The sequence below is a fragment of the Medicago truncatula genome, chromosome 5 (assembly GCF_003473485.1).
Source record: "Medicago truncatula cultivar Jemalong A17 chromosome 5, MtrunA17r5.0-ANR, whole genome shotgun sequence".
In the NCBI taxonomy this organism is placed as follows: Eukaryota; Viridiplantae; Streptophyta; class Magnoliopsida; order Fabales; family Fabaceae; genus Medicago; species Medicago truncatula.
Window position 1 is genome coordinate 43573537 of NC_053046.1, and position 16051 is coordinate 43589587.

The following is a 16051-nucleotide window of genomic DNA, read 5'->3' on the forward strand; positions in this document are numbered from 1 at the left end:
TTGGGGGCAAGGACGAGAAGAAAAAATATTGAATTTTTTTTTGACTTAATTACTCTTTTGGTTCCTTAACTTATTTTTTGGTTTCGTTTTGGTCCCTTAACTATTAAAAGTTTCGTTTCGGTCCCATAACTTATTTTTGGGTTTTCTTTTGGTCCCTTAACTATTAAAAGTTTCATTTTGGTCCCTTGACTTATTTTTTGGTTTCGTTTTGGTCTCTTAACTTATTTTTTTGTTTCATTTTGGTCCCTTAACTCTAATACATTCATCCTAACATAAAGGATCAAAGAGGTTGACGGAGGATGAGTTAAGGGACCAAAACGAAACCAAAAAGTAAGTTAACGGACCAAAACGAAGCTTTTAATAGTTAAGGGACCAAAACGAAACCAAAAAGTAAGTTAAGGGACCAAAACGAAACTTTTAATAGTTAAGGGACCAAAACGAAACTAAAAAATAAGTTAAGGGACCAAAAGAGTAATAAGGAAATATTTTTAATTATAAGAGTATTAGAAAAAGATGAAAATAACTTGAAGAATTTTAAGAATCAAATTAATGACAAAATTCCATAATATCAAAATGACGACAACTCTACCCTTCTCGGTCACATCGTCTAACTTACTAATTGAGTATTTTTTGGCTTAATTACTCTTTTGGTCCCTTAACTTATTTTTTGGTTTCGTTTTGGTTCCTTAACTATTAAAAGTTTCGTTTCGGTCCCATAACTTATTTTTGGGTTTTCTTTTGGTCCCTTAACTATTAAAAGTTTCGTTTTGGTCCCTTAACTTATTTTTTGGTTTCGTTTTGGTCCCTTAACTTATTTTTTGGTTTCATTTTGGTCCCTTAACTCTAATACATTCATCCTAACATAAAGGACCAAAGTAGTTGACGGAGGAAGAGTTAAGGGACCAAAACGAAACCAAAAAGTAAGTTAAAGGACCAAAACGAAACTTTTAATAGTTAAGGGACCAAAACGAAACCTAAAAGTAAGTTAAGGGACCAAAACGAAACTTTTAATAGTTAAGGGACCAAATCGAAACCAAAAAATAAGTTAAGGGACCAAAAGAGTAATTAAGCCGTATTTTTTTCTCTTCTCGGTCACATCATCTAACTTACTAATTCAGTATTTTTTTTCAATTGAGATAGTAAACACAAATCTACTCTTCTATTACACAATGAATAAAAAAACAATAAAAAAAACTCATCAGCAAGGCCGATTTTATTATCTATTGGCTCTAGAATATATGTACCACTACTGGAGATTTAGCATCCGTTAATACGAAGGTTGAAAACCTAAATTAAAATAAGATATACTTGAAAGAAAAAAAAATATACAACAATAAGTATTATTTTTCCCCTCAAAAAAAAATAAGTCTTATTTTTAAATTTATTATATTTATTTATGGGGCATTATTCATGTAAGTATTATTTTTCCCTTAAAAAAATAAGTATTATTTTTAAATTCATTATATTTTTTATGGAGCATTATACATCTATATGTACATGCATTTTATCATAATCATAATTTTAATCATCAGCTCCCCTAAAAAAATTCATTAGCTCTTCAATCGATTATGATAACTGTACACTATCAATTTTTTGACAACAACTCTAAACAATATCAAATTCACTCCTTTTATTCAAAATAAATAAATATCAAATTCACTCATTATGTTTTTCAATCAAATCGAAGAGTTGCTCTTGCGTTACTGGCAATGCAGAGTGAGCCATTATTCTTCCATATCACTTTGGATACCATCTAAAAGTAGACTTTCGAACATTATGTCGTGTGTATTTTTTCAGAAATGTTAGGTGGATGAAATTGTACACTAAAACAAAATGATCAAGCTGAACGAGGGGAATAGGGATAAAACACTTGTGACTACAATTTTTATTTTTTTTAGCAAATAGATGAAATGGCAATAGTAGTTGAAAACTCACATGTGGAGGAGCCACAATTCGACTCCCAGTCACGGCGTCCGACCTAACAATTTCGGCATTTTTGCCAATTGAACTAGGACATATGGACTACAATTTTTAAATAATGATAAAATCGATGTTTTTGGATTCTCTAGCATTCACATTCATAACTAATTCTTCATGGTGTAGTAGCGGCTCAAAACAAAGGGAGGGCTTAAAAAATCTAGAGCCCCATGTTAGCCATATATATATCGATGACAAAAAAATGCATAATGCCGCATTTAGAAAGTATTTAGCCGTAAGAAACAAAACATTATTATTTAGGCTCAAACTGGGCAGCAAAATCGAGTCATCTGTTTTTACCGAAAAGAGAATGACCAATGAACCGCAAATGTTAGTTTACAAAATTACAAGATATTCACGAATACCAGAAACACCCTCAAACATAGCGCCTTGGCACATAGCTTACACATACAACTCCACTGTCTGCCATCACATCAGAACAGAACCCCAATGAAGTTGAAACTAAGTTCTAAAATTTACACCGACTACTCATATGGTACAATACTATAAGCCTGTAAATCTACTCTTAGCTTCCAACTTACAAAAAGTAATACATAACGCAAGAGATTAGAAATATAGAATTTGGAGGGGTAATGGTGACCAGGTCAGGAGTGCTTACGAAATTGAAAAGCTTAACACTGCTCTGGCTGGTTAAAAAAAAATTGAAGAAATATGATACACCTGCAAAAGGAAGCATTTAAAAAGCATGAATACATAGAATAGAACAGAACATGTTAAGAAAACCTTCAAGTGAAACAACTGTCAGAATTATTCAAAAAAATAAATATTTATTCAAAAAACAAAGCAAAGTGAATGGATGAAAAATAAATATTTATCCCATTATTCCCATACACTGAAAGACAACCAGCTTTATATTTACTATCATATTTATCATTTAAGCTTAAACAGATATTAACAAATGTCAACAAATCCATTTTCAAATGCATATATAATATTTTTTGCTTGTAACTCAATTAAAATAACATCTAGAAAGGAACTTCAAGTTGTTGAAGTAAACAATTGAAGCATACCGTATTGGAAGCTGATGCAGAAGGCAAGATACCCATTACTTAAAAGATGTGAAAGTGACAGAAAATAAATTCTATTAGGATTTCTCTCTGACTGCGGTCCAAGGTCCCCAAATGGAGGAACTGTTTGATTTAAGTCATTTAACTATCACCAAAAGAATTAATCTGCCCAAACGCAAGTCGTGCTCGAAGCTGCATCAACAAAATAAAATTTACAAATTGACCAAGAGTAAGTATAAAACAAAAATAACTAAGCATGAAGATTAAAGGACCTTCACATCCATGCAAGAGTCACTGATCATCCTCTTGATTTGAGAAACAATGCCAAAATTTCGCAGTTTTACAACCCTGTCAAATGCACCAGGACTTGCAGGAACAGTGAGATTTACTATGACCCAAGCAGCAGATGTGCGTAGACGACTGTCATTACTCTGCAAATACTGGCTCAATAGAGAGTGAGATCCATTTTCTGCTTGTGGAAAGAGCAGCTGCATTATGGCTTCTTTATGAAACTCATTTCCACTTGCAATATTGCTGAGTACGTACATCCCCTAAACAGAAAAGAAAAAAAAATATAACATTCAGCATGTTGAATAAATTTTCAGTACAATGGCTGTTTTCATATTCATTTGTTATTATTGCCCTGCTGGGGAAAAATCTGTTTACTTTCTATACCACCCTTTGAATACTTGTATGTATGAGGCAGTTTTAAATAAGAGACTGCAACAACAGTTTTAATTTATATTTTACCATAACATCAGAATATTCTTTTTCATGTTTTTACATTGAACCTAACGCATCCTTATAAAACAGGCCTGTAAGGTGAAAGATGCCACTACAAACTCATTTCAAGCCATATCTTTATCATATGTGGGGCTTGAGTTTTTTTAGCACTATTAGGATTGGTGCATGGATATAAATGGTGTTGCCTGGATGGATAGGCTCTGATACAATTAGGTTTTTTTGTTGGGCCTAACTTATCTTCACAAAACAGGTTAGTAAGGTGAAGAATGCCACTCTTTATAAATTCATTCCAGGCCTTATCTTTATCCTATGTGGGACTTGGGTTTTTCCCAATAATTTTGTATTTGTTGAGTTTGTAAGGTTTTAGGTAAAAGGAAGAGAGAATAACAAGAGCTCAGAGTATTATTGATAATGGCTGAATAGTAGTGTGATATCTTTATAAAAGTAATAAGAATCTGTTTACATCAAATATGAATCGGTATTTTAGGAGAATTATTACATATAATATCAATAAGGTTTTCCACGAAGATATTTGTGGAACAAAACACTAGAATTGAAATTACATAAAACTCCTAATGTCGGTTATAACTAGATGTGTTTTTGAATTGTAAACAAACTTTTAACACATCTAAAAATTGACCAAGCTCTCTAGGTTTGTACAAATTGCCAATAAGAAGGAACACCATAAGTAAACTTCAAAGCATTTCGATCAATTGATGTAACCCAAAATGACAAATTTTGTCCAACCAATTTGACTCCAGTTTGTCAAACTTGTCCCCAATTATGTGTCATTGGAGCCAGATCAGTATTAGACCCTTTGATTGACACACGTAAAATATCACCAACATTGGTAACATTGTACACCAAAACCATAAAAAAAGTAAGGGTTTCCTCTTAGCTCAAATCTAGCACCACCTCTTTTGAGGCATGGAATACATCGATGTTGAACTGGGATGATCCCTTCTTTGTAAATAGTTTCGGTGTTTAATGTTGCCAATGCTGGTGATATTTTACGTGTGTATATCATAGGGTTTAATACTAGTTGGGCTCCAATGACACATAATTGGGGACAAGTTTGACACACTGGAGTCATATTGGTTGGAAAAGACTTGTAATTTTGGGTTACAACAAGTGATCGAAAAGCTTTGAAGTTTACTTGTTCCTTCCAATTGGCAATTTGGACAAACGCTCGGTCAATTTTTAGATGTGTTAAAAGTTTGTTTAGAATCCAAAAATACATCTAGTTATAATAGACATTAGGAGTATTTTGGAATTTCAAGTCTAGTGTTTTGTGGTTATTTTTTCATATTTGATGTCAAAAGTTTTTTTTAATACAGGTATCACACTACGCCTACTATTCAGCCATTATAAATAATATTCATCTAGTTATAACAGACATTAGGAGTATTTTGTAAATTCAAGTCTAGTGTTTTGTGGTTATTTTGTTCGGTGAATAGCTTCTTGGAAAACCTTATTGATAATATATGAAATTATTCTCCTAAAATACTGATTCCTCTTTCATATTTGATGTCAAAAGTTTTTTTTTATACAGGTATCACACTACACCTACTATTCAGCCATTATAAATAATATTCAGACCACCTGTTATTCCCTCTTCCTTTTACCTAAAATCTTACAAATTCAACATGTTAATGGCTTGCTAGGTGTATCATTAAAACATAATATGAAAGGATCAGTAAGCGTACTGGAAATATTTAACGAATAATGCATTCTCCAAATTTTGACATCAATGCCTAAATTTGCAACAATGTTTGATCAGTTTCAGAAATTATTGTTTGATCAGTTTCAGAAATTATTTGTCACCTGTATACCGATTTCCATTTTTGAGAACTTCCACAATTGCCTTCCAACAGCATCCAGTATGATACCATCTTCAGCAAAAGCAAATTCAACACAATCCATACATCCATCAACAAAATTGCAAACAAGGCCCAAAGCTTGCTCTTGAACAGAAGGCTCGGAATCTGCAGAGTAAGCGGATCCAATGAAAACTTTATTTTGGCAAGCACCAATTAATCAGAAAAGATATGGACTGACAGTGAAGATAATTACCACAAATAAGGCTAGCTACTGAAGACACTGTCAACTCCATAAAAATTGCTTCCTTACACATCCTATCCGCAAGAAACACCATGTTACGCAAGGACCACACAGCATTCAACCTTAAAGACGAATCCATAGACTTCGTCAATTGGACAAGCTCTTTAATGCCTCCACATTGTATGAATGTTGACTTATCTGGTGTAAAGTCCACAACTATGTTACTAATAGCACCAAGTGCTGCAACCTGGAAGACAAAATAGAAATTGCTTTGCTTACTAACTTTAACAAAACTAAGAACTAATGAGGTAAAGTCTATTTGAATACAATTAATCAGGAAATAGAACGTTTGAGAAAGAAAATAAGTGTCGGGGAGAAGAGTTCATGTTCAATCCAAGAAAGGGTAGGCTTATGACTATCATTAATAAAATAAAAAATTGGACAACATATATGGCCTTTGTGATACCCTCATTTTTACCCCAAGATACATTACTATTTGTGCTTAATGGCTAGTTCGTTCAATTCAACAATATGCCAAATTTTCTTGTAATAAATCTATATTTCTGTATTTGACGACAAGATCCAAATAACATTAAAAGAAAAAATACAGTCAATCAAAATCCGTCTTCTGAATGCTGAATTATGAATATCATTGTCCAACAGTTTAGTCCAATAGTAACAGTTTATGTCAGTCCTTTGGCCCTTCCTACTCAGCATCAATTACAATACATCTCCAATACCGTAATTTCAAATTCAATACTAAGCTTTCAATCTCTAATACTAAGTCTAAATTATTCAAATAAAGGATAGTTCAAAAAAAACTCGATACACGCATGTACTATCGTGAATAGACTATCAACAAGTGCTAAAGAGTGGATAAATAATGACAATTTCATTAATAAAACATTGGAATTCACAGATATTGCAGATATCACTGAAATCCTTACTGAACATGTCTTTCAAATTATGTCAAAACCATCAGTTATACTTTCCTTCCTAATACCGCTCAACCGTATTAATTAACCAACTAGTCAAGCAAAAAGCTTGATCTATGAACTATTTCAATGTCAAGCTTAATCTACATGAACAGGCAAGAGAATAGCACTAAATTATACATCTAAAAGGTACATATCAAATTGAATCTTAATCTATCTTTCAGATTCTGTAAGTTTATATTCCAATCTTTCAGCACAATTGGCAGATTCATTTATGCATTTCTGGATGAAAGAAAGCTACAAGCCTACAACAAAGCACTCACTTAAACTTAAATACAACAAAAAAATTATAAATATGATTAGACATACTTGGACTGAAGTTGAAAGATCAGAGAGAAGCCGGACCAATGGAATGACAATCCTTTCATTCATGAAATAACCTGCACTCAAATTCTGAATGGCATTTTATGAGAATTAAGCTATAATTAACATTAAAGACGTCCTATTAGTCAAAAGTTGCAGACCTTGATTGAGCGTGAGACACTTTTTAAGCATTTGCATGCTGCTGTGCGCACATTGGCTTCATCATGGGTTAACGCACTAATTAATAGATTTAAAACCTGTATTCATTAAAAATGTAGTGGGAGTTACAAGTTGACTTAGTCTCTGGGTACATGGTTTACCAAAGCAATATTGAATACTTATAAAACCACAAAATTATCATGCATCTGGAAGAAACACATTGAATTAATACAAACATGTCTTTGGTGGCATGAGATGCAACAAAAAATTATATCATCAACAGTATAAACATCTATATTGACTACCATTTTTTATGAATAACTCAATTAAGTACCATAGCACCTTGTCAACGATCCAGTCACATGTTATCAAGTTTCACTCTTTATGCCAGAATTTGCATTACAATGCAACGCTCATAGATAGGTAATTAGCCAAGTGTAGATAAACATGATATCACAGTTATGTTGTTTCTACTGAAAATATAATTAAAGACTTTATTTACAAGTGAACTTTTTATACATAATCTGAGCAAGTGCTGCCCGGAGTGTCTAATTCAAGACTGAATCTTAAAAACCCTTAAAGGATCTTCCGCTGCGCGGATTTCTTGAGAAACAAAGAAGGGGAGCATAAGACAGAAAAATTCAATACTAACATTCTGTAGAAAGTTAAGTTCAAGTTATTTAGTATCAGACTATCAAGATCCCCAACTTGTAACCCTTCTCATTGTCTCAGATCATGCATCCCCCATTACTTATCATGCTTCGATATGATTGTGTGAACCCTATCATAAGGTGATATAAGAAAGGGTAATAACCGTTTTTCTATTTATTCATCGGTTATTTTTGCAACAAAGAACACAGTTGTATATTAAATGAGGGGGGTTACAAAAATGTTATTAGCAACAGATACATGAGATTTGCTAGTAGTAAGCATGAAAGAACCAACCTGCAATGAAATAAACTTTGACCTGCAGCATTCCAATTTTGAGCAAAGTTCGGCCAATGCTAGAAATATCCCTTCAAGTCGTTTGGGATGTAAGGCACAGTTCTGCAAGTGATTGTAAAACTTATCTATAGCGTTTGCCTCAAATGCTAACTTTTGCAAATCTTCCTTTCCTGATACTAAACTCGAAAAGGCAAAGGAAGCCTCTTCTCCAACTTGACTAGAATCGTCAAGAAGCTCAAGCAAAATGTATATCAATTTTGTTTTGATTCCTATATCTTGCAAATGGCATGATGAAGAATTCTTTATACAAATTAGACACAAGCAGGCCAGTAATCTTGTCCGAGAATATCTATCCTTGGTTAACTCAATTACAGAACGCAACGCTCTTCCATTTTGAAGCTCCGCAAATTTAGAGACAGCTTCTGGATTATTTTTAAGAATTGTAGCTAAGGACTCTAAACTAGCATCTCTCTGGTTTATAGAACCATCAAGACCGCTAATAAGTTTCTCTAAAGAACCAGCTTGGCATAATATGTTCTGTTCATCGCTCGTCTCACAAGAATGAATAATAACGCCTGCACCTAGTCCAGTAAGGTTTTCATTCTCACTCCTCAATAATGAAAGAAGAAAGTCCATATTTTGTTCCTTATAGAAATCAAACTTCGGAGCCAGTTTCGACTGATAAATCATTCGTAAAGAACGTGCAGCCGCATCCACAACCTGAAAACCAACGACAAAAGTTTTATCAGTATCACAATAATAATTTCTGAGCTATGAAACACGATACAGATATGAACCACACCGATAGTAATTTAAGAAAACAACATGATAGAATGTAATCACATTTGTCAGTGTTGGAAACCGGATATGCCATCAATCAGAAGTGTAGGTACTTCAGAGTTGTTCGCTACGATAACAGTGTAAATGCATTTAATATTAACGTTGAATGCAAAAATGAACAGTGCATCAGATAACCTACATTTCTTTTTTACTTAGTAATCGTAAAGAAACATCAATCATTGAAACCTAATAATAATTCTACCGATTCTAAGCATTGCAATATCATTTTCATCTTAAGCACAAATTTCTAACCCAACAAAATAGGCAAAAAAATAATTAAACGAACTTGAAACTAATTAAGCAAAAAATAATTAAACGAATTGAAGATTAATTAATCAAGTTCACCTTCTCATCGGCGGCGGAGAGGAATCTAATCAAATGCGGAAAAGCTCCGGCGTCAAGAACAGCACGAACGCCTTGATCAACGCCACAAGCAAAGCTACCTAAAACCGCTGCGGACTGAACGATAAGGTTGGAACCGAAATCGGAATCGGAATTTGCAGTTGCGAGAGCATCGGCGACGGAGGGAACGGCGCCGAGTTTGATGTAAGAGAGTTTCTTGGTGCGGTTACCGATGATTTGATTCTTAATTTCGCGGATAGCTTTGAGCTTGATTTCGTAATCGGAGGAAGATAGACGGTGGAGGATTAGATCGGAGGAAGGATGAGATGAAGGCATGGTGGTTACAGCGGCGGAGGAAGGTCATGCACGGTGGTGGAGGTGGAATAACCTCCGCATTCACAGTTACGATTCCGAGATCTCGTTTTAAATTTTTGGGTTTTTGGATTTTTTTTTTTATTTTTTTTTGTTTTTTTTTTTAATTGTTTTGAGTTTTTGTTGGGACGGGAGTAGGAAAAGAGAGGTAAAGAGGGTTTTGTTTTGATTTTTGGATATTTAATTGAAGAAAGGATATTGGATTATTGGTAGTCGCGAGTTTTGACTTATTTGGAAATTTTCTAAGGTTAGAAAGTGGCGCTCTTTTTCTTTAACTTTCCGCTTATTCTTCTTTTCTTATCTTAATTAATTAATTAAAAAAATTACTAACAATTACCCCCTCTTATACGTTAGTTTTTTTAGATTGGACCTAATTGTGTTGAGTGGCAAAAATCTTTCTTAAAAAAACTTATACAAGACATAACAAAACCGCTCTTTAAAAAAAAAAAACGGAAGTCGTTAGTAGCTATGTCCTCGTAAGCTTAGCTCCTGTTAAGAACAATACAATAATATATGTAAGATTTAGGGGTTTAAATCCCAGCAAAAAAAAAACGTTGAAGTGCTACCATCTGCTACTGATTTGAATTTCCTCTGAACATGTTTAGTTAAGGACCAATGGTGTAAATAATTTTAGGGTGCTGGTATAAGTTTGTTTCATACTTTTGTCATTGGAAAAAATATAATTTCTTTCCCTACTCAATCTTTGGTTGATTTGATTTTTTTTTTTTTAAGGAGGTGTTGAGTTCATATCTATTTAATCAAAATTATTTAGCATGCAATAAATTATTCGTTTGTTTTTTAATATCTTAATATATATATATATATATATATATATATATATTTAATAAAAAAATTAATTTCTAATATTTCAACTTAGTTTATATGTATTTTAGAAATTAATATTGGTATTAATTGAAAATAACTAACTTTTTCAGAAAAATTAAATTAAATTATGAATATAAATTGTTTTTGATAATTTAATAACTAATTTTTTAGGAATTAATAATTTAATTGAAAATATATATTTATTTTAAAAGCATATTTATTCTCCTGGTGCTCTTTTCTTTAATTACTAGGCATAATTACATTAAATTTAAAATATAACATATGTTATTGGACTTTAAATTAAAAAGTTCACGTAAACTTAACTCAGTTGGTAAGAATAATAATGCATAATATAACTTTTTTTTTTTGACAAATCATAATATAACATATTTGTTCATTCTTCAATCCCTATTATTTTATGAACCTGGAACTTTCTATCACCATTTTTTACATCTATTCCTAGCTCTTCTACATCACCATAGTCCTTCCGACATTGTCATGCCCTTATCGTTCACACATGTTCACTCTCCTAACTTATAGTACGCATCATCAACTGAGCCACCATCTATTAATCCTCTTACCCTAGTTTTACCAACTTCACTCATAACAATCACTTTTTCTATTCCGCTACCATCACCATATTTCTCTGAGTTAACATTCCTTTGACCAATCAGTCCAAACCCAGAGTTAACACCCATCCCATGATCGCCAGCATCAAAGATGGTATACTTTATCCCAAAGTGTTTCCTTCACTCCTTCTACGTTTTGACTTAATTTGAAGCATTCACGACCCATACTGTGTTAATGACCTTACGAAAAAACCAACTTTTCTCGTCAGTTGTCCTAGCATCGTCCTGCTTTTATCGATTAGAGGTCTCTTCACTTGAAAGTTCACTTAACACGATAATTATTTGTAAGATGTAAACAATATGTAAGCAATGGTAGCTAACAAGAGTTAGTTACAATTGCATAATACTTGTAATAGTCTAGCTAAATCTTAGCGTATGTACTTGACTCTCGGAAAAAAAAGAAATAAAAACTACTCATGAAAGAAAAAACTAACACTCAAAAGACAGTGCTCTCAAAGGATAAAAATCCTAGGAGAGAAAACTCCACAAGAAATCGCAAACCTAATCTTAGAAAGGAAATTAAATTCTGATATTGAGTTTAGGTTACGCAATATAGGTTTCAAGTCCAACACATATTTACCAAGTACAGAACGACAAACATGTGAATGTCCCTCCTTTTTGTTTTTTTTGTAAAAGATACAAAGACTACTCCAGCTTAGTGGAGACATTCTCTAAAAAAAAAAAAATCCAGCTTAGTGGAGACACAAAATAATAATGCAAAAACCTCAAGATCAGATATCCAACCCCAAATGGCAGGAAAAATTAGTCAAAATAATCATCATAGTTTCCCATTAATTGTTTCGATCACCAACTTCAATCCACTTCTTTGAGCCATGTGTGAACTGTGAAGTTCATCTCATCACCACAAACATAGTCCTACACACACATACACATTGCTTATTAAATTAGTTTGCCACACCTTCAACACTTTCATTACTTATTACAGCTGCACATATGACACATGGTATCCCTTCCACATGATTTTATTTAGATCTATACTCGTAATAATTAAACGAGTAAATTTAAAACCTCATATGGTTGGATTTTTAAAAAACAAAAAAATCATTTGGTTGGGCATTAGCCCCAAAAGTCAAAAACTGGCAAAAGTGGTGGTAATGATTTTTTTTAGTATGTTCACATTTAATTTGTCAAAATACATCCCTCTTGATTTCAACTATAAACAACAAAAATATTTATTAATTGGTCTTAAATATAATCAAAATTTAAATACTTATATCATATTTAATGTTATTATATTTTTATATAAATCCCATTTTACATGTCTTTGCTCATTTTTCAATCAAACTCCAAATTACTAGGTGGACTAATACAAAAAAGTACTACATCCCTCGTCCATTCTTTTTTAACTGTCGCTTTTTGACATTTTACACAAACCAAGATAATCAATAAATGTTATTTTTTCTTATACAATAATTTATACTTTTACTATAATAGCCTTAGTCATTTAATATCTTATTTCATAGGGGTGTTTGTTTCAAGGTTAAGAATGACATTCCCGAGAATACATGGCTAGGGAATGATTATACCCATGTTTATTATGAGGTTGAGAAAAAAATATTCCTGAGTATAAAGGTTCCTGGGAATTAAGTAACTTCCCATAACTTCAATTATTCCCATGAATTTATTCCCATGTAAAGAGATGGGAATGTGCATTCCCATGATATTATGCATAGATTTAAAAAAAAATTGTAACTTTCAATTTTTCCATGAATGTCAAGTTATTTGCCAAACACTTTTTTTAACAAATACCCAAGAATCAAATTTTCATATTTTCATATTTTCATTCCCGGGTATGTTATTCCTGGAAATAATTTGTGTTTCCCAAAAACAAACGCCCCCATATATTTCTCTCTCCCCAATAAATACCTAAGGGTAATGTTCATAAAACAACATTTATTGTTGCATTGAACTTTGAAAGTGACAGTTAAATAGGAACAAAAAATTTCTTCAAAAGTGACACTTAAAAAGGAACGGAGGGAGTATATGTCGTTCCTTTTTAATTAATTTAGAATTAATGATTTTTGAATAATCTTTTTTCTACCCATATATCATTTAAATAAGGCTGATTATTTATTTTATCGAAAGACGTAGCGATAATTACCACTTAAAGTCACCTACACGAAAGGAAAATCTCAAGTTCAAATCAAAGTAACCAATGAAAATGTGGTCTAGTCTAGCAAGTAGCAACCACACATTATCAATTGAGTTAAACTTTAAAGACCAAATATCAGTTGAGCTAAATTTTACGGACTAATTATGTTGGAACAAAATGTGTTTCACAATAAACCTTAATAAGTTTTGATGATAACAAGGTATTAAAAATTGTCAATTGGTTATTGCTAATAATTGTTCAAGTGTACAGGACCAAAGGCTAGTCAAGTTATTTCAATAGGTCTTGGAAGAACAATGGAAAGAAAAAGAAATTCTAAGCATCTGAAGAAAACTGCGTCTGAAGCTGAAGTGCTTCTGAAGTGATGACGTCATCAGAAGCAGAAGGTCATCAGAAGCAAGGTTTTCATCAGAAGCGAAATCATCACCAGAAGCTACATTTAATCCATATATTCAAACTGAAGATCCAAAGTAGCTGTTTCTCATTTCAATCTTATCTAAGAAGAACGAAGAATTGAAAGGGAGGTATCAACGGTCATTTGGATAGCGCTGAGCATTTGTCCTTCGTTAACAGAGTTGACAAAGTACAAGTGTACAACCACTACCTCCACTATCTGTTTTGTCCACACTACAAGACAAGACAACAGCTATGCCTGCAGAATTTGTGCCTTCAAGATGGAAATGAATTTGAAGCTAATTCTTCAAAGGACTACACCCAAATCAGGCAAAGGATTATTGGTGAATGATCAAAGGATTTCAAACGACTCTTTAGACGTGCTAATTATCTCAACGTCTCTTTTACACCTCTATATAAAGGAGTGAAGACTTGAAGATTGTAGATAGAGATACACAAGTTAAAAAGCGCCAAAACTCTGTCAATTTGATTCTACAAAGCACACTGAATTTCTGCACTGATTTGATACATCTTAGAAATTCAAAAGTCTAGAGTCTTTATTGTATTGTATTGTATTGTGAACACCACTGATTGTATATCAAGTGTTCAAGTCAAACTTAATTCATTGTATTTTTGTTTGATCAGAAGCCTCTTGCCTGCGTGCTTGAGCATTAGAAGACTCTTGCTTAGTGCTTGAGCATTGGAAGACTCTTGCGTGTGTGCTTGAGCATCTTTGAGAAGTCTCATACTTAGAGAGTATTGAGCATTTGTAATCTTTGTGATTATAGTGAAATCTTCTTGGAAGTGCAAGGGGGACTGGACTACTTCCGATTTGTGGAAGGAACCAGGATAACTGCTTGTGTCTTGCTTTTCTTTTCTCTGCTTTGATCTTTTCCGCTGCATATCTGATTCTGATCATTTCATCAGAAGCATTCACAAACTGCTTCTGAAGTTTTATCAGAAGAAGTATTTTTAGAGAGAAAAAGAAAACACAATTCAACCCCCCCTTCTTGTGTTTTTCACACCTTCAAATTAAAGTACCACTTTAAATTCACACACAAAGTAGAAGATCCTAAAATACATCAAAGTAACAATGTCAATATAATCAATTGTGTTAGAGCTTACAAATAATTCCTTTTTTCCTTAAGTAACTTAGATGTCAAAATTTGATCTCTCTAAGTAAATAAGTGCGGAATCTTTACCTCAAATACAACTTTTACATATTACAATATACCTATCAACAATTTTTTATTTTATAAAAATAAACGATATTCATTCATTCAAATTGATAGAATATATCGATACAATACAAATCCAAATTCACTAAAAACAAAAGGGATTAATATGTGAACAAACTCACAACATTCATGTTAATAACATAAAACGGAAAAGTACCTATGCCTACAACAAATATGACTAATATGATTATATTCATGTCTCAAGAATACTCATGTCTCAGGATCTGCAACGTTGACGACGCCAAAGTCATTGTCATTGATGAATATGCACTTGCTCAAAGCTAATATTTGAGCATGAATCAAATAAACATCGCACTAAGACGGGAAATCAAAAACACATCACACAAAGACGAAAAATCAAAACAAACAGATTCGTTCAGAGACGACGAAATCACAAAAACAAATGAAAGAAAACAAAAAATATGTGAAATCGCTTATTCAATTAAGATAGAAGAAAAAATAATTCGAAAAGATGATTTTTGGGTCAAAATTGACCCATAAATAACCACTCTAAAAAGAAGAAGAAAAGGGGCGGCTAGGGTTTGAAAACAAGATAAGAGAGAGAAATACTACCTATCAACAAGTTATGATCACATGAATTATATGGATAATACATGTGAAAATATAAGACAAAAAGTAATATCTTTAAATTTAGGGTTAATTAAGTTTTTAGTCCCTATAAATATTCACAGTTTTGTTTTTAGTCCCTACAAAATAAAATCACACTTTTTAGTCCTTGTGACATTTTCCTTAAGCATTCTAGGGACCAAAACTGCTGATGGAATTTTTTTACAAGGACTAAAAGTGCTGATGAAAAATTTTATAGGGACTAAAAATGTTGATGGAAAATTTTATAAAAACTAAAAATGTAATTTTATTTTGTAGAAACTAAAAACAAAACTGTGAATATTTATAAAGACTAAAAACTTAATTAACCAGGACAATAAAAAAAGAAAGGTATGCTTATCTGACACTGTTTGTTATGACTTATGACTTATGAGAATGAGTAGTATTATTGTTAATTTTGGTAATTTATTGTGTTTGAAGCATGCAATTCCAAAATTAGGAA

At 32.4% G+C, this 16051-nt stretch overlaps 1 protein-coding gene across 1 annotated transcript; it reads right to left on the minus strand.

Annotated features, from left to right (window-relative positions):
• Window positions 1–2205: 2205 nt before the first annotated feature.
• LOC11433708 (armadillo repeat-containing protein 8) lies at window positions 2206–9933 on the minus strand. Its single transcript, XM_003617864.4, has 9 exons — window positions 9398–9933; window positions 8213–8932; window positions 7270–7365; window positions 7115–7198; window positions 5823–6057; window positions 5574–5734; window positions 3278–3556; window positions 3009–3197; window positions 2206–2658 (listed from the first exon to the last, which is right to left on the minus strand). The coding sequence occupies exons 1-8, from the start codon at window positions 9728–9730 to the stop codon at window positions 3147–3149; spliced, it is 1959 nt and encodes a 652-aa protein (XP_003617912.2). The 5' UTR covers window positions 9731–9933; the 3' UTR covers window positions 2206–2658; window positions 3009–3146.
• Between the last annotated feature and the right edge of the window lie 6118 nt (window positions 9934–16051).

Coding starts and splice junctions, on each gene's coding strand:
- LOC11433708 (XM_003617864.4), bottom strand. CDS start 9,730: ATGCCTTCATCTCATCCTTCCTCCGATCTAATCCTCCACCGTCTATCT. Junction 6,058..7,114: donor ATCTTTCAACTTCAGTCCAA/GTATGTCTAATC, acceptor TTTGTCTTCCAG/GTTGCAGCACTTGGTGCTAT. Junction 3,557..5,573: donor AAATGGAAATCGGTATACAG/GTGACAAATAAT, acceptor TTTTCTGTTTAG/GGGATGTACGTACTCAGCAA.